This window comes from Lactuca serriola, chromosome 3, assembly GCF_051521515.1.
Source record: "Lactuca serriola cultivar US96UC23 chromosome 3, Lser_US96UC23_V15, whole genome shotgun sequence".
Lineage (NCBI taxonomy): Eukaryota > Viridiplantae > Streptophyta > Magnoliopsida > Asterales > Asteraceae > Lactuca > Lactuca serriola.
Genome location: NC_136410.1, coordinates 46,636,328 through 46,661,039, shown reverse-complemented (window position 1 = coordinate 46,661,039; position 24,712 = coordinate 46,636,328). Strand labels below are relative to the sequence as shown.

Sequence of the window (24,712 nt, the reverse complement as noted above, 5' to 3'; positions counted from 1 at the left end):
TTGCTTTTTTAGTGACTTTCTGGGCTATACACAGATTAAGACTTAGCGGCAAATCTTAATGCTTGTTTTCCTTCTTGTAACATTCCCAAAACCATGATAATTTTTTTCATTTTTATAGAATCATTCCACAAAACCATAAGACAAGAATCAATTGTTTTCAACACAAAACCATAGAATTAGAGTATTAAAATCACTTAAAACATAATCAATAAGGCAGATGTGTACGATTACACCTTCGCCTTGCCCCGGTCGTCTGATGTACTTGAAACCATGAAACCAATAACTGTAAGACAAAGCTTAGTAACTTTCCCCTAAAATACCACACATAAGAATACATATAATGCATGCACACAGGACACACAAAATCAGAATGGATTCCCTGTAAGCCTAAGAATGAGACTAGATAGACCCACCCTTGGCCCACAACTTATGACTGGCTTGCTGTCGAGCCCACAACATAAGAATGGATTGCCCTCCTGGCCCTCTGCTTATGATTGGATTGCTCATGGGTTTTATTCCATACTGAACAAAGTAGTACCACCTCAACCCAATTGTCATATGTCGACATATGCAAGAGATAAACGATAAATAGTAAATAAAGGTAATCATTATAAATATACCAATCTACAGATCACTACGGCATAGCAACACCTATACATAAGGGTAGATAACACAATCTAGTGGGTTGGCATTGGTGTCTTTGATTGACGAGTACAGTGAGGAAAAAATCACCTCTCAGTTTATAAGATAGTAGTGATGATCCTGATCCGATAACCAGCTCTATAGGCCACTTACACAAGAAATAGGGACCATGTCTCAATCTATAGCTCAACATACTTAATTAGCTAAAAAGTCAAACTTGGTCAAAGTCAATGATCAACGTTCAAAAAGTCAACAGTCGGTCGCCATGACCTGGACAAGCATATGCCATGACGTGGGATAATAATACAAATTGGTCGCGAATTTGCCAAATACCACGACGTGGCGACTAATCCCCCACGTTATGAGAACCTTCCAGACCAACCAAATCCATTAAGCTCTTAATCCTCCCCCCCCCCCCCCATTATAAAGCTTTATAGAATTCTTCTAAATCCTCAAAAGATCATATCTTTATAGAAATGCATGTCCAATGTATTTCTTGAGCTCAAGCTAGGTCAAAAAGTGTAAAAATGAGGCCAAGATCTCATACAGGAGTTCAAAACTCTATCAAACTTTAGATCCATAACTCTAAACTATAAAGGGACTTTGGGGAACCATAAGGTTTGCAACATTATACAAAAACCAACCTTCCAACTAACCTAAATATGAAGGATAACACAAGACAACCTAGATCTAAGCTCATGGAGTCATAAAGTATGGAACACGAGGACTTACAAAAGTACAGAAAACAAAAATAAAGAAGATAGTGAGGCTTTCAAGGTAAGATGATGTACTAAGACTTCTTCTCGTCTTCTACCTTCGGTTGGCCGAGTTTTCTTACAACAACAAACATCATGCTAGTAATTGCATGCCTCCCTTTAAGCTCTTGTATGGGAGGAAGTGTCGGACTCTTATTTTCCAGGGAGAGGGATAGAGAGTTTTGGGGAGCACTGAGATAGTGCTCAAGACGATAGAGCTTATCTAACAGGTCAAACAGAGGTTGCTGACGGTCTAGAGCCGCCAAAAGAGTTATGCGGATCGACAACGCTCTGAGTTAGATTTTCCGGGTGGAGATTTGGTATGAAGGTATCACCATGGAAAAGTGTTATCCGATTCAAGAAGTGGAGCAAACTGTACCCCATGTTTATTGGCCCTTTCAGAGTGGTAGCCCGACTGGGAAAGTGGAATACCGGTTAGAGCTGCCATAGGAGTTGAGTCAGATTCATGACACTTTCCATGTTTCCCACTTGAGGAAGTGTGTAGGTGATGAGAAAGTTGTGGTTCCTTTAGAGGACATTTAGGTCGATGTTCTCATGAATTACATCGAGAGGCCGATGACGATTCTAGATAGGAAGGTGAAGACCTTGAGGAACAAGGTAGTGAACTTAGTCAAAGTTTGGTGGCATCATCGGAAAGGGTTTGAGTGGACTTGGGTACACGAGGCTAAGATGAAGGAGCATTACCCTGATCTTTTTATAGTGGCTGACTTCAAGGATGAAGTATGATTCAATTGGAGAAGAATTGCAACACCCGTTTCCAGATATTTCCATTTTCAACCTTAAAATTTCAAATTTTTGCAAAGAAATTCCTTATGTTGGGCGTACATTGATTGTACATCGGTTGTAAGTCATTAATTGGATCTTGAACCTTCGTGAGTATGTTGGGCGTATTCGTGCTGTTCCCAAACCCTAAATTTTTAGGGTTGTGTCCCCTATTTAAGCATCCTATTCCCAATTGGACCTTCTTATGACCATCCTCCATCCCTCTTAGCCTTAATATCGAAACCCTAACCCTTGAGTGTGAGTTTTGAAGCCTTTGAGTGATTTTTTAGTGTTCTTGGTAGTGAAGGTAGATCAGTGAAGAAGTGGTGGTGCATTCAAGCTCTTGGATCTAAAATCTACACCTCATTGTTCATCTACAGAAGGTATAAAGTTCATACCCTAAGGCTTACTTTGCTAGATCTTGTTTAAGCTTAAGTTTATGTTTATTCACCATAAAACCTTGGTCTTTGTGAGTATGGAGTACTCCAGACCATTTGATCTATCCTTTCAGACGTTTTTGAGAGCATGGTGTCATAAAAATGCAAGCTTGGTCCTTTCCTTTCATCCATGCATGAGTTATGGGGGTTTTGGTGATGTTAGAAGTTAGGCTTTGGGGTTTGAGCTCTCTTTAGCCATGCAAAGGCATAAAGTTAGAGAGTTTATTGATTAGAATGCCTTTTAGGGTCAGATCGGAGGTTGCGGTAAAGTGGCTTAATGATTCAGAGCTTAAAAGTTGAGTTTTGAATTTAGGCCAAGTACGCTGAGCGTAAATCTGGCTACGCCCAACATAGTCAGCTAGGATCCCATTTTCTGGTTTTGTGCTCGCTGAGCGTAAATCTGGCTACGCCCAACATAGTCAGCTAGGAGCCCATTGTCTGGTTTTGTGCTCTATGCCCAACATAGATCCGAGTACGTCGCACGTAAAGATCAACTGTGTTGACCTTTAACTTTTTGACTTTTTGGCTAAGTGTGATTTTTGGGTCAATTTGTGAGGGTTTTGGTCTTGGAAGGGGCAAAATGGTCTTTTGGCCAAAGTTGTGGTTAGTTGAGTATGGAAAATTACCTTAATTGTTAGTTAGGGTTATTTGGTGCGATTAATAAGCGGAGTTTAGTTCGGCCAGTTCAGGTATGAGTTTTATCAGTCTTCAATGTGAGGTGAGTCTCCTCACTATTCTTACCTGTGTGGTAGAATATATGTGTTGACCAACTGTTTCTATTTGTTGTTCTGTGATATGTGTTACTGTGTGTGCTTACACTGTAGGTAGTCTCCAAGATTGTTGATAATCCACAGGGCATGTTGTTTGCCCACTGAGACTTCGGGTAGTCTCCAGCGTTGATGATGACCCATAATTGTTTATTTGTGTTGTGTTGTATGTGATACTTTGGGGAACTCATTAAACTTCGTGCTTACAATTATTGATTACATGTGTTTCAGGTACTTGTGATGATCACGAGAAGACGGAAATTTGATTGTACACATCCAACTACAGTTTATGATTCCGTGTATTTTGGGACACTCTAATATTACTATAATGATTTGTATTTTGTACTTGTGATTTTCTTGAGATGAGTTTTATGAAGAATTTTTTAGTTAATTAGAAATGAAAATTTTGAATGTTACAAAAAACTAGCTGTTAAGTGTAGTTTGGTTTTTTCATCTTTCTTTTATTTTTTTGAATGACAAGTTATGGTTAAAAGTTAGTATCACCAAGTTAGTTAAATTCTCCAATGCCTAGAATAAAAGAATAAAGTCTAAGACCTCCTTTCTAAACTTCTAACAAACAGTTTTTTATTTTTTTTATAAATTATGAATTTCCAAATATACCCTTCTGAAGGTTTTCTTTTTTTTTTTTTTTTGGGGGGGGGGGGGGGGGGGGGGGGGGGGTTGTAAATTTTTGTTAAATAAAAAATTGATCCGATGAATTGATAAATAACAAATGGGTAACTTGTAAGTATATTATTTATTTTACATCTTTTAATGTTGTTTCTTGAAAGTGATGAAGCAAAGTTTGATGAGGTGTTAGAAGGAGTTGTGACAGATGAGGAAGATTCCACGAAAAAGAAGGGTGATATTAACGTTCTTGCCTGCTAACCCCTGGTTAGCTTTGTTGCGATATTAAAGTTGTTGTTTCTAAATAATAATATGTGCTTATAGGAGCTAAACATGTGGGTATATATATGATCAAATTTCATGAAAACAAAGGAAATATGAACTACAACTTCCTTTATTTTTCATGAGATCCAAAATTTATCTTCTTCTATATTTCACGTGAATTTTATAGGAGAAATATTTATAACTTACTTATATTACATAAGAATATATTTTCTAATTAAAACTATAACTAAAAAACTTAATGATTTTTTTTTAAAGTTTTGAGTACTAATTAAGAACGTGATGAGCAACCAAGCTACTTCCGAAAATGCCCATAACAGCCCCGCATTTGAATTGGCGTTAAAGTAAAATCACTTGGTATACCTTTATTCTAAAGTCAAAGTCAACCCTTTATCTACAAATTAACCAGATACTATGTCGCTCTATATAAATACGCCACTACCATTGATCAAATTAACTCGACAAAACTAAACATGAAGAAGTGTAAACTTAGTTCTTCAGTTTTGCTCATGGTTGTAACTTTCTTGTTTTCTGTTTCATGGGCAACGTCCTTATCATCCTCAAGTTCTGGCGATCTAATAAGCTGCCTACTGTCCAAATCCAACAATGTGACTACCGTCTCTCAACTCATTTTCACCCCTGTCAATGCTTCCTTCCTACCCATTTGGCAAGTGGCAGTTCAAAACACCAGGTTCCTTAAGCCCTCCACACGTAGACCATCAGTGATCGTGACACCTATGGAGGAAACCCTTATACAAACATGTGTATACTGCGCCAAGAAACACGGGTACGAGATCAGGATCAGGAGTGGGGGCCATGACTACGAGGGCCTCTCATACACTGCTGATGTTCCCTTTGTTATGCTTGATTTCACCAACATGAGGTCTATAGACGTGGACGTAGCAAAAAGGACTGCTTGGGTCCAAGCAGGCGCTACGCTTGGTGAACTCTACTACAAAATTTCGCGAGAGACCGATACCTTGTATTTCCCGGCAGGTGTTTGCCCAACGGTGGGTGTTGGTGGTTACATGGGCGGTGGTGGCTACGGAAACCTGTTGAGGAAATACGGTACTGCTGCAGATAATGTTCTGGATGCTCGCTTCATGGATGTTGATGGGAATATTCTCGACAGGAAATCAATGGGAGAAGATTTGTTTTGGGCGATCCGAGGAGGTGGTTCTTCAAGTTTCGGAATTGTTCTTGCATGGAAGCTGAGCTTGGTTCCAGTTCCAAAAAAAGTAACCGTCTTTATACTGAATAAAACTTTGGAACAAGGGGCTACCGAAATCTTCCATAAATATCAATACGTTGCACCGAATATCGATAGAAATTTGCACATAAGAACTCAAGTTTTTGCCGAATATATCGGCAACACCACCAAGAAAACCATAAGAATTATGTTTGAAGGAATATATCAGGGCACAACCGACACATTGCTTCCGTTGCTTTACAGAAAATTTCCAGAGCTCGGTGTTACCCGAGAGATTTGTGAAGAAATTAGAATGGTGCAGTCGACCCTTGTGTTTTGGGGGTTGCCAAGCTCAACCCCGACCGAGATTCTGACGAACCGATCTGCCATTGCCAAGCTGAACAACAAAAGCAAATCAGACTACACCCGCGCACCCATCCCCATAAAAGGACTCAAGAAGATATGGAGAAAGCTTATGCAAAACGATGAATCGGCGCTTCTGATGATCAATCCATTTGGCGGAAGGATGGCTGATTTCTCAGAGACAGCAATTCCGTATCCTCATAGAGCGGGGGTGTTTTTACAAATTCTAAAGACTGTCAATTTTAACGGTCAACCTTCAGACACAACACCTACATCCCTCAGGAGGATAGCTTGGCTGCGAAGCTTGGATGCTTTAATGACGCCTTATGTGTCAAACAACCCCAGAGAGGCATACTCCAACTACAATGATCTGGATTTGGGTGTTGGAAGTGCTAACTACAAAGAAGCAAGTGTTTGGGGTGAGAGATACTGGAAGAGGGACAACTTCAAGAAGTTGATTCGAATCAAGGCCAAAGTCGATCCTCACAATTTCTTTAGGCGCCCACAGAGTATTCCTGTTTTCTAAAACCCCCGATCAGCTAAGCGGTTGCAGAAACACCCAACAGATGCATTTTATTAATTCTTTTAATTGTTTTCATGAAAAACTAGCAATAATGCTACTTTCTGTCAGTTTCTTTTCCTAGTGTATATGATCTCCATGCTAACAAAGATGTCTAAAAGCATAAAGTCTAATTCTAATTATGAATTTATCTAATAAATACACTGTCTTATTAAGACATTTTATATCATATTTCATTCTTATGCTTCCTCTTGTCTAACAATTATGTTTTTGATTAAAATAATTTGGGTCAATACAGCTTTAGACTTGGGATACGTAAAGGAGCAGAACACGGACCCTTTAACCGGAGGGGCTGAAACCATTGTTGATCGTTTTATCATTTTGATGTTGACTATGTAATATGATTTGCTAATAGTTAACAAAACTAGTAAAAGAGAATAACAATTTAATAATTATACTTAAATATAACTATTATTCTAACTATACTAAAATTACCTTTACAAAATTAGATATCTTATATTTTTGGCATTAGCAGATCGTTTCACTAACTTAATTTTCCTACAAACTACATTCTTTTCTCTAAATAAATATGAGCCTAGATCACACTAAAAGTAGCAAAACTTTATAATAATATAGCTAATTCTCTTAAAAGTGGTGCATCCATGTGTTTATCTTTAAAAGTAGTTATTTTAACATTACATATAAAAATAAATGTATATCATTAACTTGGGGGCCAAATCGTTAGTCAACAAATAAAACCAAACTTTTATATATAATATAGTATTAAGGAGGTAAAAAACAGGGGGGGCCATGGCCCCCCTAGCCATATAAAGGATCCGTGGATACGTGCTATGAAAAAAGTAAAAAAGGTTAAATGTATAATTTGGACGGCCTACACCAAACCCGTCATAGAGTTATCATATGGGGGTAAATCCCGAAATATTACGATCAATATTTTAGCAGAACAATAACGTTAAAACAATAACCTTATTTTTTGATTTTCACAGCTCAATCTTTCTAAATGTATAAAATCTATAAGATATTATATAAACTCTTATTTAGAATGGCTGGCCACCAAACTTTTAGTATGTGAGATTCAAACCCAAAACAACTTCATCTTGAATGCTTAATTCTCGAATAAGCAGTATATGTGTGATCCTGTATGGACGTTGATATAGAGTTCCCATATTGTATAAGACTATAATTTGGGGAACATACATGCATGGTATGGTGGTGCTAATGAAGCCAAACTATACATAACAATATGAGTAAATTACTTAGGGATAATGTCATAATAACCTTTAAGTTTGGCCAAAAATATCGGTTTTACTCTTTGACAAAATTTTGGTTCGTTTATACCGCAAACTTGTAACATTTTTTTCGGTTTTGCCCTTTTTACAGGATAAACCGGTCACCTGTACAAGTGGCATGCCACATGTTTGTGGAGTAGGCTGGAGTTGCTGATGTGTCTTGGTGGCATGCCACATGTTTGTGGAGTTGGTTGGAGTTGCTGATGTGTCTTGCTGACTGTGTTCTTTAATTCATTGAGTCACAAAGACACAATCTTACCACTAGGATGAGAGCCATGTTGCGTTTCTTATCCGAAATAATGATATATATTGTATACGACTAAAACAATTTGAATACACTTTTTATTTTGATTTTATTTATTATTATTATTATTATTATTATTATTATTATTATTATTATTATTTTCGAATTTTCAATCTAATTATGTATTTTTTTATTATAAATATAAAAACTTTTTTGAATATATTTTTCAATATTATTATTATTATTATTATTATTATTATTATTATTATTATTATTATTATTATTATTATTATTATTATTATTATTATTATCAGGGCCGACCAAGGGCAGGGAAAACTGAGCCACTGCCCAGGGCATCACTATAGGATAGAGCATCACATTTTTTTCAACTCTTACTGGTATATGTAAATTGGACCAAAGTTTTTCGCACAAAAGTAGTCCAATAAGAATGGCGTGATCTGAAACATGAAATTAGAAAGAAGACGGGCAATAGCGGCTAAAAAAGTGCACGCCTAAGAAGACGAGGAGACTAGCCGACTGGGAGAATTACCGAGGAATCCCTGAGAGTTAGTTTTTCTGATTCGATCTTGTATATATCAAGGAATCGGGTACTGAGTATTTCGTTTCAAGCAAAAAACATGAACACTATTTCCGATTCTTTCTTTCATATCGAAGGGCATTACGAAGGGCATTGTCTGAGGTTTTCTGTTTCTATCATTTACAATGAGGGGCAAAAATCGAGTTCCGTTTTTTTGTTATTTTCTTTCAAACAACACTAAAAATCGTCTCTTTCTTTCTTTGCTTAAGTTTTCTGATCGATATATGTGTTTCTTTTTAAAGTTATAAGTTTTCTTCGGTAGCACTTTTGTGAAGAGCACCAGAGAATGGTCAAGGTTTCCTTCTAGTCTTGAAAATTGAACTTTGAGCCTCCGAAGTTCTTAAACCTGCAGTTGGGTTTTTTGCCCCTTGGCTTGAAAGATGAATTTACCCAAGAGGAAAATGACCTAAGTTACTCTTTAGCTTAAAACACGAATCTGCCCTTTTGCAAGCTAGTTAATCCTTTTTTTTTTCTTTTTTTCTCTTTATATATATCACCCTTCCCATGTTTAAGGGTGTGGTTGTACTATTAATGGCTTTTTGATTATCTAATTCATAGTTCTAGTAATTATTTTTACCAAAAAGATTAGTAAATAAACTTAAAGTTGGAGTTATGTTTTGTTTTCAAAAAACATTGCATTTGTATTTGTTTAATTTCATAAATGAATGTTAGAATTATATTTTTGACTCGAGTCGATTTGATTATAAATGATTGAGCTATAACTTTGAAATTGAATTATTGTTTCTAAATTGAAGCCTCTTCTTATTGTTACTTGGTGTTTCTTGTTATGGATTTTTTTCATAAATATATGCATTCTGAATATATTTATGAGTAATTCATATCATTATATATATTAGTTGTTAAACATAGGGCATCATTAAGCTGTTTTGCCCGGAGCATTGAAAACATTTGGACCGGCCCTGATTATTATTATTATTATTATTTCTTCGAATTTTCAGTATAATTATTTATTTTTTTATTATCAATATAAAAACTTTATTTTGTTTTGCTTTTTTTTTTGTATTTTCACTATAAATGATTGAGCTATAACTTTGAAATTGAATTATTGTTTCTAAATTTAAACCTCTTCTTATTGTTACTTGGTGTTTCTTGTTATGGATTATTTTCATAAATATATGCATTCTGAATATATTTATGAGTAATTCATATCATTATATATATTAGTTGTTAAACATAGGGCATCATTAAGCTGTTTTGCCCGGGGCATTGAAAACCTTTGGACTGACCCTTATTATTATTATTATTATTATTATTATTATTATTATTATTATTATTATTATTATTATTATTATTTCTTCGAATTTTCAGTATAATTATTTATTTTTTTTATTATCAATATAAAAACTTTTTTTTGTTTTTGCTTTTTTTTTTGTATTTTCACTATAAATGCCTTTTTTTGTAGTATAAGTATTTTAATTTTCATACTTTCAATATAAATAGTTAAATACATACATTTTGTATTTTCAATATAAATAATTATATGCCTTATATCAATATAAGTGTCTTTTTTCATATTTTCAATATAAATACGTAGATTTTGTATATAATATATAAATATGTATTTTTTGTATTATTCATTTACTAAATACGCATTTGAATTATTCGGTCGAGAATACGTTTAATAATAATGCATCTAAAAATTATTTATACAATTATTAAATTTACATAATATATACGAAATCTACATATTTATATTGAAAATACGAATAAAGATAGTTATATTGATATATGACATATAGGTATTTATATTGAAAATACAAAATGAATGTATTTAACTAATTATATTGAAAATACGAAGAAAAAAAATATTTATATTGATAATACGAAAAAAATGAATTTATAGTGAAAATACGGAAAAAAAAACGTTTTTATATTGATAATAAAAAAAGTTACATAATTATATTGAAATTCAAAGAAATAATAATAATAATAATAATAATAATAATAATTGAAAGTGTATTCAGATTGTTTAGGTGGTATACAATATATACGATTTGCTTAGAAAGGAAACAAAAGAAGCCTTTCAGCTTAGTGGTAAGCGTGTGGCTTTGAGGAGGCAGGTTCGCTTTCTGCAAGCCTCATTTTGACTATTTTCTAGTTTTCCTTATAAAGGAATTAAAGAACACAGTCAGCAAGACACATCAGCAACTCTAGCCTACTCAGCGCACATGTGGGATGCCATTTGTACAGGTATCCGGTTTATCCTGTAAAAGGGCAAAACCGAAAAAAATATTGCAAGTTTACGGTATAAACGAACTAAAATCTTGTCAAAGGGTAAAACCGATATTTTCAACCAAACTTGAGGGTTATTATGACATTATCCCAATTACTTAACTATAATTATATGAGTATAATAATTTTTCAAAGCATAAATAATATGACTATTTTTGTTCGTTTGACATCTACTTTTAAATAAAAATTGATTTGATCAAAAGTGGCATCTTTGAACAAAAAGTTAGTTAAAGTATCCATAACTTTACGCGATCCATATTTACTTATTGTATTTTACTTTATTTAAATAAGAATTGACGTGACAGTCCAAATTATAACAACATTCTTTAGTCAACATTGTAGTTTTCAATTTGAACAAATTAAATTTAAATAGTAGAATGCATGCGACCTAGCATTTTGATTCCACTGGCTAGAAATAGTCAATTAGGCTCTACATATTATGCGCTCATTCCTTTTGATAGATTCCATTTCAATAGGAAAACTTGTGTCTTGAAGGTATGATATGAGTAATTATATTTTCGCTAAGATGGTCTCGTTAAATATTTTTGAATAGTCGTTAAAAGTATATTACTTTGTTAACGAGAAGCATCGTGTTACAATTACTAGTCATGCGGGCTAAGATCGATCGAAATCAAGAATCAGAACAGCAGATGTGTTTCTGTTTCTTGCCTGCCTAAAGATTTGGTAATTGTGGATCTTCTCCTCGATTTCTAAATCACATAATTACAAATATAATAACACTTTTACAAGAACAGGCTATACACTAACACCTACCGTAGTCTGATCAGGAGAGGAGACTTTCAAATGTTCAAACTTAATTAGAAACCAATGAATAGAGAATTCAAGACACCAATTTTGAAGATTTTTCGCCTATTTCGTGCTTGACGGAATGTACGTTAATGTGGCCGAGAATGCCTTTATCTAAAAAAAATGAATGCAAACTCTACGTATTTAGTGTATTTAGGGGTTGTTTGTTTACCTCTTAATTGAAAAATTAAGAGGCAACCTCTTACAAATTCAGATTCAACATGTTTGTTAGCATCTTATTTTTTACCTCTTAATTTTATAAAGGCCTCTTAAACTTTCAGATGTCAAATCATGTCTGAACTTTGAAAATAACACGTCTTCCCTTTGTGCCCTAAAATATCAACGCTCATTTCCTTCGCTCTATGCTTCACAAGACGAGCGCCACTTCTCCCTCTTCCTTACTATCTCCGAACTGCCTCCCTCCACCAGCTACGTCGCCGGTGGCAACCCATCCAACGTCGCCGCCTCCTTTATCGCCGTCTCCTTTCGTCAAAGTAATCAATTTTCCAGTTCCAGGTGAGAGTTTCTTCCTCTTTTTTCCCCCAAAACTCGATAATAAGAGTTGGAGACTTTTTTTTCTAGAATGTTTTGCTTCTATTTTCGACTGTTATTTTCTGCCTCCCTCTGAAAATCGAGTATCATATGCTATTTTTTTCATCTTCCTCTGAAAATCGAGTTCAAGATATTAAGGGTGTTTTGGTCTTTTTTTTCTGATGTGATTTGTTCTTCCTACGGAAATAGAGTTTTTTATGTTGAAATTGTATGTAATTTGTTCTGATGTACTTGAAAATCACAGTTGAATTATGTTCATTTCTTGTTATGTTGAAATGTTCGTTGAAATCAACTGGTCTTGATGTTATGCTGAAATCTAATATTGAAATAGAATGTTCTTGATCTTGTGCTGATGGTTTTTGCAAGTACTATCATTTTCTTCAAGTGCTGATGATTTTTGCAAGTTTATGTCTCCTTGAATTCAGTGATTTCATAGAAAACTTTTTTTTCTTCTTTTTTCTGAAATTAGATGCGGAGTATAGTTTTATGCAAATGCTGAATATAAATGCTATTTTTTTTTCAGATTTTGTATAACTGAAAATTGATATGTATAGCTAAAACTTGTTGTTGAACTTTGTTGATTTGATCTATTTTATTGAGAATGTGTTTGTAGTTGCTAATACAAGTTGTTGATTTTGTTCATTTGTTGAAATCTATTGCTAATCTTGTTGTTATGTGCTAAATTTTTGTTGAAATCTATTGTTGAGTGACCAGGGTTGGTGAATAGAAGTTGATGGTGTCATGAAGGCTGCGATGATGATGATAAAGTTCGATGACAGGTTTGTGCCCGGTGATGGTGTATGGTGGTAGCGTACGATGAAGAGGGTGACGGGTTGTTGCATGTTAATGGTGAAAATGTCCTCTGTGTGTGTTTCTGTAGATTAGCAACATTTTTCATTCACATGATCAAGAACCAAAAAGACCATATGCAGTATTTCATGTAAACCTTGTATGCGGTGTGATGCTGACCAAATTATTGTCCGATAATTGTAATAAAATATTGTGTTGTTTAGTTTACATTGTATTTTTTTGTAATATTCGGTGTAATGCTTATATTTATCAACCTACTTTGATGAAAAAAAAAAAATCACATGTATGATGTTTATTTCTAGCATCCTACTTTGATGTGTTTTTATCAAGGGCAGGCCTGTCCCAGAGGGTGGACGATAGGGGCGACCGTCCAGGGCCCATTTTTTAAAGGGACCCAAATTTTTTATGAAAATTGTTATATTTAGAAGATAATACAAATAATTTTCTTTTAATTATTGATTTATTATAAAAAACTTGATGACATTTGTGTTTTTTAAGGGCTCATTTTTTTCTCTCGTCCTGGGCCCAAAATATGTTTGGAACGGTCCTGATCAAGGGTATGGTGTTGTAGTTGAAAGAAATGATACAGAAGGGTAAAATGGTCATTTTTATCATTCAACACAAAAATTCAGAGCTTTCAACCAAACAACATGTTAAAATTCAGATCTTAAAAATTCAGACCCTCTTAGAAATTCAGACCTCTTAAAAATTCAGATCTTAAAATTTCAGATTCTACCAAACAGCCCCTTAGTGTGCTAGTGTTGAACTGAATTAGATGTAATGTATTAGTCAATAATGCTGCATCAATAAACAATTGTAGCCTCAGGAGGTGGGATGTAACGTCCTAATTCTAGTTAGAAATTCAGCAACCCAACATTAACTAATATTAATACTATTATAATTATGGATAAAAATTCTAAAGAACTTTCGGTGAAAACCGATGTTAGTCGCAGTTGATCAATTGGAAAGTACCATGCTTTCGGTGCCTATTTAAGACAACATAATAGTTTCTAAAGGTATCAAATATGATTCAGATATATATATATATATATATATATATATATATATATATATATATATATATATATATATATATATATATATATATATATATATATACTTGATATCCCCAAAAACATGGTGGTCGATGCAAGTACATTTCCGCCCTCATGTGGCCGTGTACAAATGGTTTCTTCACATCCGGCAGATAGATAGGTAGTTATGTTGATGATAATGTGTTTTTTTGTCGGCATTGGTGGATCCATAATGTATCCTGGGGTACTCCACAAAAAAATTTTAGTAGTGTTAGTTTTATGTTGCGGTTTTATATCGGGAAAAAAATTTGGTTACCTTAAAAAGTTTCAGTTTATTTATAAATGGACCAAAATAAAACTTAACCCAAGTGGTCCAAAATTTTTAAACCCACACCAATTAGTTTATTGAAACAAAGAGGTATAAAGCCCAATAGTCCAATTAAAAAAAGATGTAATCACAATTATCTGATCGTCACTTCGTGCGTCTTCAGGTCTTCTCAATTGCCGACTTCATAAATCGTTTTTTGCCTTGCTGCGTTCGTGGAGACTTGGACATCGGACTCGTAATCAAGCATTCTTAATTGCAAAATTTCGGGCACCTCCTCCGCTCCTCGAATATTCCATCACAATGAAACAAGTTAGTATAACCAAAATACTCATCTCTATTATGTTTTTAAGTTAATTCAAATTCAAATTTTTTGTTATTATCTTTGAAAAATTAGAAATTAACAATTAACTTTGTTAAATTACGGACTTAGGGTTAATACTTAATGATTATTTGTTGTTGAAACTTGAAATCAAGTTATAGTTGATATATTTTTATTGTAGATCACTATTTGTTCATTTGTTGTTGAAACTTGGAATCGAGATTATAGTTTATATATCTTGATAATTGATAATTTGACTGTAGGTTACTAGATTGTTATTTGTTGACTGTTGTTGAAACTCGAAATCAAGTTTATAGTTCATATATTTTTATTGTAGGTTGCTATTAAAAGTTTTTTCAAAAGACATTTAGATGTTGGAGGCAACAATGGTGAAGGAACTTCCAAAAAAATAGGGCTAATGAAAATAATCAAGTTTCACAAACTACTCAACCAATACCAAAACCACAAGAAACACAATCTAATGAACCTACTCAAGTTCCACAAACTAATCAATCAATGCCAAAACCAAAAGCGACACAATCTTTTGATTTGAATGATTTTCCTTCGGACCCGGGGGATAGGCCAAAGATTACATCTTATAATCCTAATCAAAGGGATGAAATAAAGAGGGCATATTTGATTAAAGGGTCTTGTCAACCAAAGGGGCATAGTTTTTAATATACATTATTTAGTAATAAGACAAGACGTTTTGTTGTGCAATGGTTTACTGATTTTCCATGGTTAGAGTATAGCATAAAAAATAAGAAGGCATATTGTTTTTATTGCTATTTGTTTGGAGATATGGTAGGGGAACAAGGTGGAAGAGATGAATTTATAAGCGAAGGCTTTCACTATTGGAGTAAAAAAGACTCATTCCGGAAACATATGGGTAATATTCAAAGTTATCACCATAAGGCCAAGAAAAGTGTGATTTGCTATTGAGAAAAAACCAATCTATTGGTGAAGTCTTGCATAAGCAAACAGAACTTGAGAAAAGTAATTATGAAATTCGATTGCTTGCTACAATATGTAGTTGTAGATTTTTATTGAAAAATGCATTACCATTTCGTGGACATGATGAGATGGAAAAGTCTAATAATAAAGGACTTTTCATTGAAGTATTATCTTTGATTAGAGAAGATAATGAGAAGATTTTTAAAGTTACTTTAGAAAATGCACCAAAAAATGAAAAGTTGACTTCTCCCACGATTAAAAAAGATATCGTCGATTGTTTTTCAAAAGAGATAATCAAGTCTATTTGTGATGAAATTGGTAAAGATATGTTTGCTATTTTAGTTGATGAGTCTAGAAATGTTTCCAAAAAAGAACAAATGGTTATAGTTTTGAGATATGTTGATAGACTTGGGATTGTAAAGGAAAGATTTATTGGAATTGTTCGCATGTTGGATACATCTTCTTTGACTCTTAAAGCCGTCATTGATACCATATTTTCTAACAATAACTTGAGTATGGCTTAGGTGAGAAATCATAAAATATTTATTCCATTAAATTTTAATACGGTATTAGTTTTATTTTAAATCTGAAAGTTTTTTTATTAATGTTTTTAAATATATACACCACTACAAAAAAAGCTTATAGGACCCAGTTATTTTAATTAAATAACCCGGTTTTGAACCGGGTCCTAAAGCCAGTGAGACCTATGCGAAAACCTAAATAGAACCTGGTTTTAAGACCGGCTCCTATCTAACACAAAAGAACCCGGTGGTTTATAAAACAAGGACATATAAGAGGAGCATAAAACCTAATATTTGATTATATATGAAGATTAGGGCGCGGTCCAACATATGAAACCGGGTCATATATGGCTAAAAGAGCCCGGTTCCAATCCCCAAACCGGGTCATATAAAGATTAAATATGGACTGGTTCCATTCAAATAACCGGGTCTTTTTCAGCCTTGCAAAAACCAACTATAGTTACAATACCAAAAAGCATAGTTATAACAATTAAATTGGTGACAACTTTATTCAAATAACCATATAAAAAGCACAAACTAATACTTGCATCCAAAGCACACATTCAAAACAAAACAAAAATTATGCATTGATGAACAAATTATATTAATATAAATATGCTAAATAACCAATCATTATAGTCATCGATAAAAACAAGCTTAAGTGTTGCTAAAAACTCATTGATTTGGTCATTTCATAGTACATAAAACTTACATAAATAAATTCAAAAATAAAATTGTTTTCCCATGCAGAAGTATTATCCAATAATCAAGTGTTGCAGCTATCCTCCAACCTCACTTAAAAGCAAAACACAAGAAGTATCCTTCATTCTCACTAAAAAAAACAAAACAAAATAAACAATTAGTTTTTTGTCTAGCATTTTAAAAGAATTGAATTTAGCAAACAATCATTAAACTAGAAGTAGGATGTTATAAAGATTAACAACTAACCTTATATGCACTTTTAGACAACCACATCATTCATAAAAATTTTCAGAAACTCTCTGGCCCATGTAGCAACAGTTGTAACCAACACCTTTTCCTCAAATGCAATTTTGTCATTCCAAAGGGTACCAAACTATATGAAAATAAAATTAAAACTACTAAAAAACGAAACAATTTGTTACTAGCTTTAGAATAAAAGATTTTTTTAAGTACTTACTCTACTCGGAAATCCATGTTGTCTGTTCAACACAAAGTCAAAGATCCAATTCATTACATAATGCTCACTAGCTCACGTTCCAATACACCGGCATGATTGTACTAAAATTGTGATAGAAGATAAACATAAATCATAAATGAAAGTATGAAACTACATCTAACTAGTAGATAAGTAATGAGATAAATTACCTCAGTGAGCTTCCATACAATTAGAATTGATGTGTTCTCTTTATAACTCTCAAAAGCCCTAAAAATATACAAGTAGCAGAGTTGTATTCAAACTTATAGAAAGAATGTTATTTTCATGCCATACTAAAAAATTTCTTACTTTTCCAAGAAGTTTAACCAAGTAGTAGTTGTCAACAAGATTTTTCATAGGCTCCATCAGAAAATCCAAAATGTATACAATATGATTTTAAAGGCAAATCACCAAGAGGACCCAATGCATACTAGTAACTTTTGAAATTTTAGTATAAATAAAAAAAACAAATAACTTCAAATTTGTCCCGACGTCCAGAGGCGGAACACAAAAGTTTTGACCGGAGGGGCTGAATAAAATATAAAACCAAAGTATATAATAAACATTCATCTGTGGCTACTCTAATACATAAAAAATAATAATGTTTTCTTTTTTGGAACGGTATTAGTTTATTGTTTCTTCATTTTGATGTCCTCTATGTAACATAACTTTTTAATAATTAACAAATACTCAAACACAATAAGAAGTTATAAATACATTTTGGCAAAATCAATTAACATGGCTGTCATATACTTAATAACAACTATTAAATAATAAAATTAATTAACAATCAACAAATACTTACACATTGGCTATATATAATAGCTTTCAAGATTTTGGTGTGGCTAATCGTTCATCATATTTACTCTAATTTCTAGACAAACTTAAAAAAAAAAGAGACATGAGCACATCATAAAAGTTGTGTACATAGAACAATAACAGAGTGAGGGCTTTTTATTTAAATATTTGGAAGCAAATTTTTACATTATAACTTTTAACTAATTAGGTGAAATTGTGTGATCTCTGTACAGCAACAAACCAAAACAAATTATAACGAGTATTTAAAAGTTGTTATTCCCTGTGAGTATGGCTCTTTGATTCTCTGTTTCTGTATGGGTATAGGGTTTGTGATTTTTAAAATGGAATCGTATTTAATGCAAAAGTGTAGTAGATTACTTGACTGGCTTCTATAGGCAGATTTAACATGCCTAGCATTGGGTGTAGAATTGATTGGTGGGGGAACCCTAAAGTAAACACCTTAAGACTTTTAATAGTGTTGATAAAGATTAAACTAACTAAAAACAATTGCAAATTTGAAGCAGCCAATAGCCCTTACAATTGCAAACTTAGGGAAGCTAATAACAAAATAGCAAAAAAAAAAAAAAAAAAAAAAAAAAAACGAAGATGATCTGCAGTAAAGACGTAAAGTTAAATCATGAAGATTAAGGTAAGAGAGACAAACTTACACCACATAGGTCGTCTACTGAAACGAAACAAATGCGAGAGGACAAGCGGCGATAATTTTTCTCCGGTGGTGATCGTCCGAAGGAGAGTAAATGGTGACCAGGCTTTCTCATAGTCGTTTTTCGTACCCTAGGAGATAATTATGGTGTGAAATGGCGCTACTTTTCAATTTTTTTCACGAATTTAGGCGGGCTGTAAATTGATTCATGTAACCTACTCCATCCCATTTATTGCTTGAATTATTGTCAGCTATTCCTCAATCGAAATGTATTGCAATTAATTAAAAAGTTATAGCTTTAATCATAAATAAAAATAATTTATTAATATTTATATAACTATTTTAAATTATGCAATTGTTTTTTTTTCTGGTTTAACGGTATCAGATGTTATTAACACTCCTTAAGGTTAACGGTTCAAGTTTCATCATGAAAATATATGAAATTAAAGAGTACTTTAGCATTAGATTATGTTTGTCGTTAAAAAAAAGTAATTGTTTTTCTTGAGGTTTCCATGGGTTGAAATTAAATAATTGATTAATCTACTAAAATATTTAGAATATAGTGAATTGGATTTTGAAGTAATTGAAATATTATTGTGTTTAGTTAATATATAATGGAATCGTATTTTTGTTTGATTTCAATATTTTACAAATTATTGGAAAGTAAATTTTTATAATATAACCAAAATACCCTTTTATTGATTTGTAATAACTTATTATTATTTTAAAAATGATAAACCTTCATTATCGTGCCTACTTGAAACCTATGTGGATTTGTTAATGTCAGCATGGATGTATGCATGTGGGGGTGGGCGTCGTCATTAGTGTAGGGTTGTTCGCATTGGCTTGCAAGTGTGCATGTAGGTGTGGATGGGTGTGGATACAGGTACAAGAGGGATATGTAGTGTAACATCCGTTTTTCGAGATGCCATGTGTTAGTATAAAATGATGAATTCTAAAATTGTGTTCCTACGTTGAGCATAGATGAGCTACGCCGAGTGTAGGGCTACATCGAGCGTAGGTATGTCTACACTAAGCGTAGCCCCATTGTTTGCACAAAACCTATATTTGGGGTGTGGGCTCTATTTAAGCACCTCTAACTTTTAGGGCTTCTATGGATCAACCTCTTTCCTCTAAAGAATGATACCTTATCCTCCATTTCTATAACAACCCAAAATTTCACAGAAAATTTTAACTTTTATACTTATCGAAAACAACCACAATTGTTTCCAAACTATCATCCTTTTCCTTTGAATCTTCTTAAAGATATTGCTAAGGATCATCTAGTGTTCTTAAATCTTCAAGATCATTAGGCCGTAAACTCAAGAACATTGAGTGTTCTTGGGCCGTGAACCCTTGCATCCTCACCATTTGTCAAGAACATCAAGTCGTGAACCCAAGATCATCAAGATCTTTGGGGCGTAAACACTTGCATCATCATCATTTCACAAAGAACACCAAGAACACACACTAGAGTGTAGGCCGTGAGACTCATCGAGTCCAACAGTCAGAGAGCAAAAATTGAAATCTTTCACCTTTGAAAATAATACAATGCATCAATATAACAGAAAACACCCTAGGTTATGATACCACTGAAGGGTTTTGAACACTATAATAATCTTATGGTGCACATACAACCCTAATGCTTTGGAGCTTAGTACCTATTTGTTGTAGCTTGTAGCTTGTAGCTTGTAGTTCTTAGACTTTCAAAGCTTAGTACCTCAAGTGTGATACCTCAAATAAGTCACAAACACCAAAAGCAATTGGAGGCTTATGAGAGAGGTTAGGAAGCATAAAAAATCGGCTAGGGTTTCACCTTAAAATAGAATGGCCGATTTTAGGGATGCTAGGGATTACTTTTATAGTGTGGAAATCCTACGGTTTCTTACATGTAAACCCTAATTCACCATGACTCTTCACATTTGATATGTCCTTTGAACTAAACCTTCATAGACTCTCATATAAGTTTAGTCCATCCCTAATAACCATAGATCATTATCCCAAAACTATAAGTATTACTGATTTACCTAATCAATCCCCATAAATTTAACCAGTCACTTTTGATCACTAAATTAATTCCAAATTAATTATTGATCAATACCAATTAAATAATATGATTTCTCAATTAATATATTATTCATATAATATATTAATAAATCACAAATAACCTCTTTCTCAAATATTCATCCTATCAAATTGCTACGGTGAAGGCAACCCAAAAGGATCATGCTACTATCGGGTCAAGTACATACCAATTATAGTTATGGGATTATACACCTAATCCAACAAAACTCCCAAGACATAGTCCCAAAAATGGTCAGGTCTAACATAACAACCCCCGTAACACTCAACTTCTTGGACAACCCAACTATGAGCCCGAAATCAAGATAAACCCCAAAACAAAGAGATCTAAATGATAGCAAAGCAATGTATAAACTTGATACCTCAAAGAGACTGCAATAGTGGGGAGATTATGGATTTATGTCTTCCCTCCAAGCTTTAAACCTCCAACTTTAAAGCTTCTGTAACACCCATAATCAGAAAGGCCAAGAAAGGAAAGGAAAACCCTAAGTCAAGGGGGGTCAACTCGCCAAGTCCACTCTCCGACTCGTCGAGTCGGTCACTTAACCTTGCACACGGATCCCGCTTCGACTCGCCGAGTCATTCCTTGGACTCGACGAGTTGACACCCCCCCCCCTTAACTTTTGGTTTTCCTTTCGTTTATTGGCCTTTATGATTATGGGTGTTACAACTCCCCCATTTAAACTAGACTTCGTTCTCGAAGTCCGCTACGACCAACTATCCCGCAATCCTCTCGTACCACCCTTGCCTAATGAATATAACTCCGGCCGACCACTTCCATCGACCTTCCGCCCGGTCACTCAGAATAAAACTAGTCCTTGTAGATAATAATCCTCAAGTGCACTCTAATCCCCAACAATCCTGCGAACACAACTGTAACGACCCATTTTTCACGTCCAAAAAAATTTCATTTTTCAATTAATAACTGGTAAAATCATTTGCAAATAAACATTGTCTGATCAAACCATTTCATAACATATACTATGTTTGAAAACCAAAACATGTGATTAATCAAAATGTCAGAGTACGATTCCTAGAACAATCCCATGAATGTGGAAAAACAATGTGTGTGTGTATGATGTGCCGATACCGCGCCATCTCCTTCCCCTTCGTCGAGTCTGTTCTAGCACTCGTTGAGTCCCATGATTTCCAGGTCCAAGGCAAACCCCTAGCAGGGTGAGCGTTACTTTCACTCAACCAAAACCATTCCATAAGACGTTTTTGGGGAAAAAGCATCTCGAATCGCCGAGTCACCCAAGTGACTCGCCGAGTCCCTCCTTGGCCAATACTATACAGTCAAATTTCAGTGGGACTTAACACAAGAAAACCATATATCTGGCCTCCTAATGTCCATTTTACATGTAAAGTTCCAAACTTAGTACGCATGCAAGGGGTCTTTGGCCCAAAAAGCCATAAAAGATGGCCTCCAAAGTGCATGGGGTGTTCATGGCAGCAAAATGGGCACCTTTGTGCCATAAAACCCCTCAATAGACCTGAATCTAAAGCATACACTGACTTCCAACACTTAATCCTGAATACAACCTCTCTAGGGCACTTAAATTGTCCGCAAATCTCGACTCTACTCGACGAGTTGGGCCTCCAACTCGTTGAGTCCCATAGAAAAACACAAGAAATGCTTGAATTAACTGCGTACCAGGAATCGGGTGTTACACCAGGATAGATAGGTGCCTTCGACCCACGAATACAACGAGAAAAAATCACACCACAGTCTGAAAAATCACCTCAACGGTCAACAATAAAAACTAAAAGGTTAGAGGTCCGTCAACATTTTTCCTTTTACTAACGCGTAGAGGCTATCTACGCCCTGTGTAGATCAAAACTAAATACTTACACTTAACAAATAAAGAAAGGAATTAATTGCAAGTATCGGGTGTTACAAACATTTTATGGGTCGTTCGTGAGAAGAGTTCGGCAGGATTATACACATGCATCGAAGATGTTTGTTTCCGCGCTTTTGTATATTTAACTCCGATTACACATGGTTTCAATCAATCAAATGTTACTTAGTGCTTTTTGAAGCAACAATTTAATTGGTTATTATATTACGCATTCATTATCATCTTCTTCTTGAATTCTCTTTATCTTTGATATTTAGACATAATTTTTTTTATTATTGTTTTGTTGTCATGAGTGGTTAAGTACTTCATTTGGTTGACTTCAGCTAAAACCCATGAATATTTTTGAGCTTTGAAGGATTCATGTATGTTTGTTATTTAGCTTATGTTTATGATTCCTAGTTCTTCATTTTTATGCTTATTTGATACTTTTCTTCGTGATCTTGGTGTTTGTTAAGCAATTGTTAATCTTTTTCTTTTATTAAGTAATGGATCGTTGAATTTGTATGTGATCTCTACGAGAAATTTGCAATCACTCAAAGTATGATTTTCATGAACACACGTAGGAAGGTTGAATGGTTGATCGATAAGAAGAGGATCCGTAACATTAGCAATCACTCATGAAAATAGTTTTTTCTTATTAGGTGTACTGTCATTTGAAAGTACAATACGTTAATTGAGAGCCGCAAAGCATGAACAACCCTAGTTACTAATAAATAGGCAAAATTAACAACATAAAAATAAAAATAATTTCATAAATAAGGTGAATTATCTCTAAATGAAATTACTAAGGCACAAAAATACCCTCTCAATATAAATGTTTATAATTTTTTTTAGACCTTTATGAATTCTTTAATTTGTCATTCTTTCCCTTTTAACTCAAGTTTTCTTCTTGAAGGAGGGAATACATTATTTTTCCCGCCACAAAACTTCATTTTATTCTATCATCGATTGACTAGGTATATACAACACTACACCTTTTTCAGCCCACTCCATGTCTCCATCTAGATTCAACATCGTCCGATTTCTTTTCTAATATACACAAACACCGATTCAATTGTTAATATACACAACAAAGAGAAAAAGAGAGATGTAGAGAAAAAAATGGAAGAAATCAAGAAGGGCTATTGTATGGAGAGACAACACAAAGGGTTATTATATGGAGAGACAACACAAATGGGAAGATGGATGTGATAGACAGATAGAGGACGTAAAAAGAGAGGAGAGAAGAAAACATTACACCCTCTACAATCTAAGAGATTCAGCCTCCATAGTTTGTATCCTGGTTTCTCATTCAACACTCACGATTTTTATTTCTTTAATTCTCTGTTTTTTCCTCTATCATGCCCTCACACCCTCACCGAATTACCCACCAGATTCACGCCGTTACTCCTTTCTTAATGTTTCAATAAGTCTGTCCTATCATTATTTGTGTTAAATCTGTTTCCCCTACTTCAGATATGTAGAAGCTTTTTATGTTTGTTTTTTATTCTCCTTTTGTACATCTCAATGTTTAATGTCCTTTTGAATTGGATTCAAGTATAGGATGCACCTTGCAATTATTTTGATGTTCTGTTTCTTTAGCAGATTGGCTACCACTAAGGGCAAAAACATCAAAATACAAAACTATGATGAAAAGACCGACAACACGAACTTCACCAGATGAGTTTTCTGGTGTATAAATTATATACTCCAGCAAGGAACCAGAGAGGAGGAATCAGCAGGCAAAAAAGACTCAAATTAGCACAAAGGGAAAAATGGTCAGAATATGAAGCAAATTAGAAAAATACCAGGGCACCAGGGATGGATAAATATGTTGCTAACGTTTATTATCTTTAGCTAATGGATGAATAAATAAAATACTAAATCGCAAGAAACTATTAGAAATTATCCTCAAATATCTTAATAGGCTGAGCCTAATAGTTAAATTTTGTTTCATGATTTGTTAAAAACCTTGTGCTTTATAAAATGCATCCCCTGGAAATATAACACGGTTTATTTACAAACTGGGCCATATGACTCTTTAGATAAAACATCCCG

At 34.0% G+C, this 24,712-nt stretch overlaps 1 protein-coding gene, 1 long non-coding RNA gene and 1 pseudogene across 2 annotated transcripts; 2 read left to right on the top strand and 1 right to left on the bottom strand.

The window, feature by feature from the left end:
* The first annotated feature begins 4,766 nt into the window (after window positions 1–4,766).
* LOC145092143 (tetrahydroberberine oxidase pseudogene) lies at window positions 4,767–6,530 on the top strand (annotated as a pseudogene).
* Window positions 6,531–15,421: 8,891 nt separating this feature from the next.
* Window positions 15,422–16,098, top strand: LOC145095210 (uncharacterized). Its single transcript, XM_079033132.1, has 2 exons — window positions 15,422–15,509; window positions 15,605–16,098. Exons 1-2 carry the CDS (start codon window positions 15,422–15,424, stop codon window positions 16,096–16,098), a joined length of 582 nt encoding a protein of 193 aa, XP_078889258.1.
* Window positions 16,099–16,675: 577 nt separating this feature from the next.
* On the bottom strand, window positions 16,676–18,860 carry LOC145094398 (uncharacterized). The gene is made up of 5 exons (XR_013703328.1): window positions 18,739–18,860; window positions 17,443–17,500; window positions 17,255–17,355; window positions 17,044–17,170; window positions 16,676–16,927 (listed from the first exon to the last, which is right to left on the bottom strand). It is a non-coding gene; the product is annotated as an uncharacterized LOC145094398 (long non-coding RNA).
* Window positions 18,861–24,712: the final 5,852 nt, after the last annotated feature.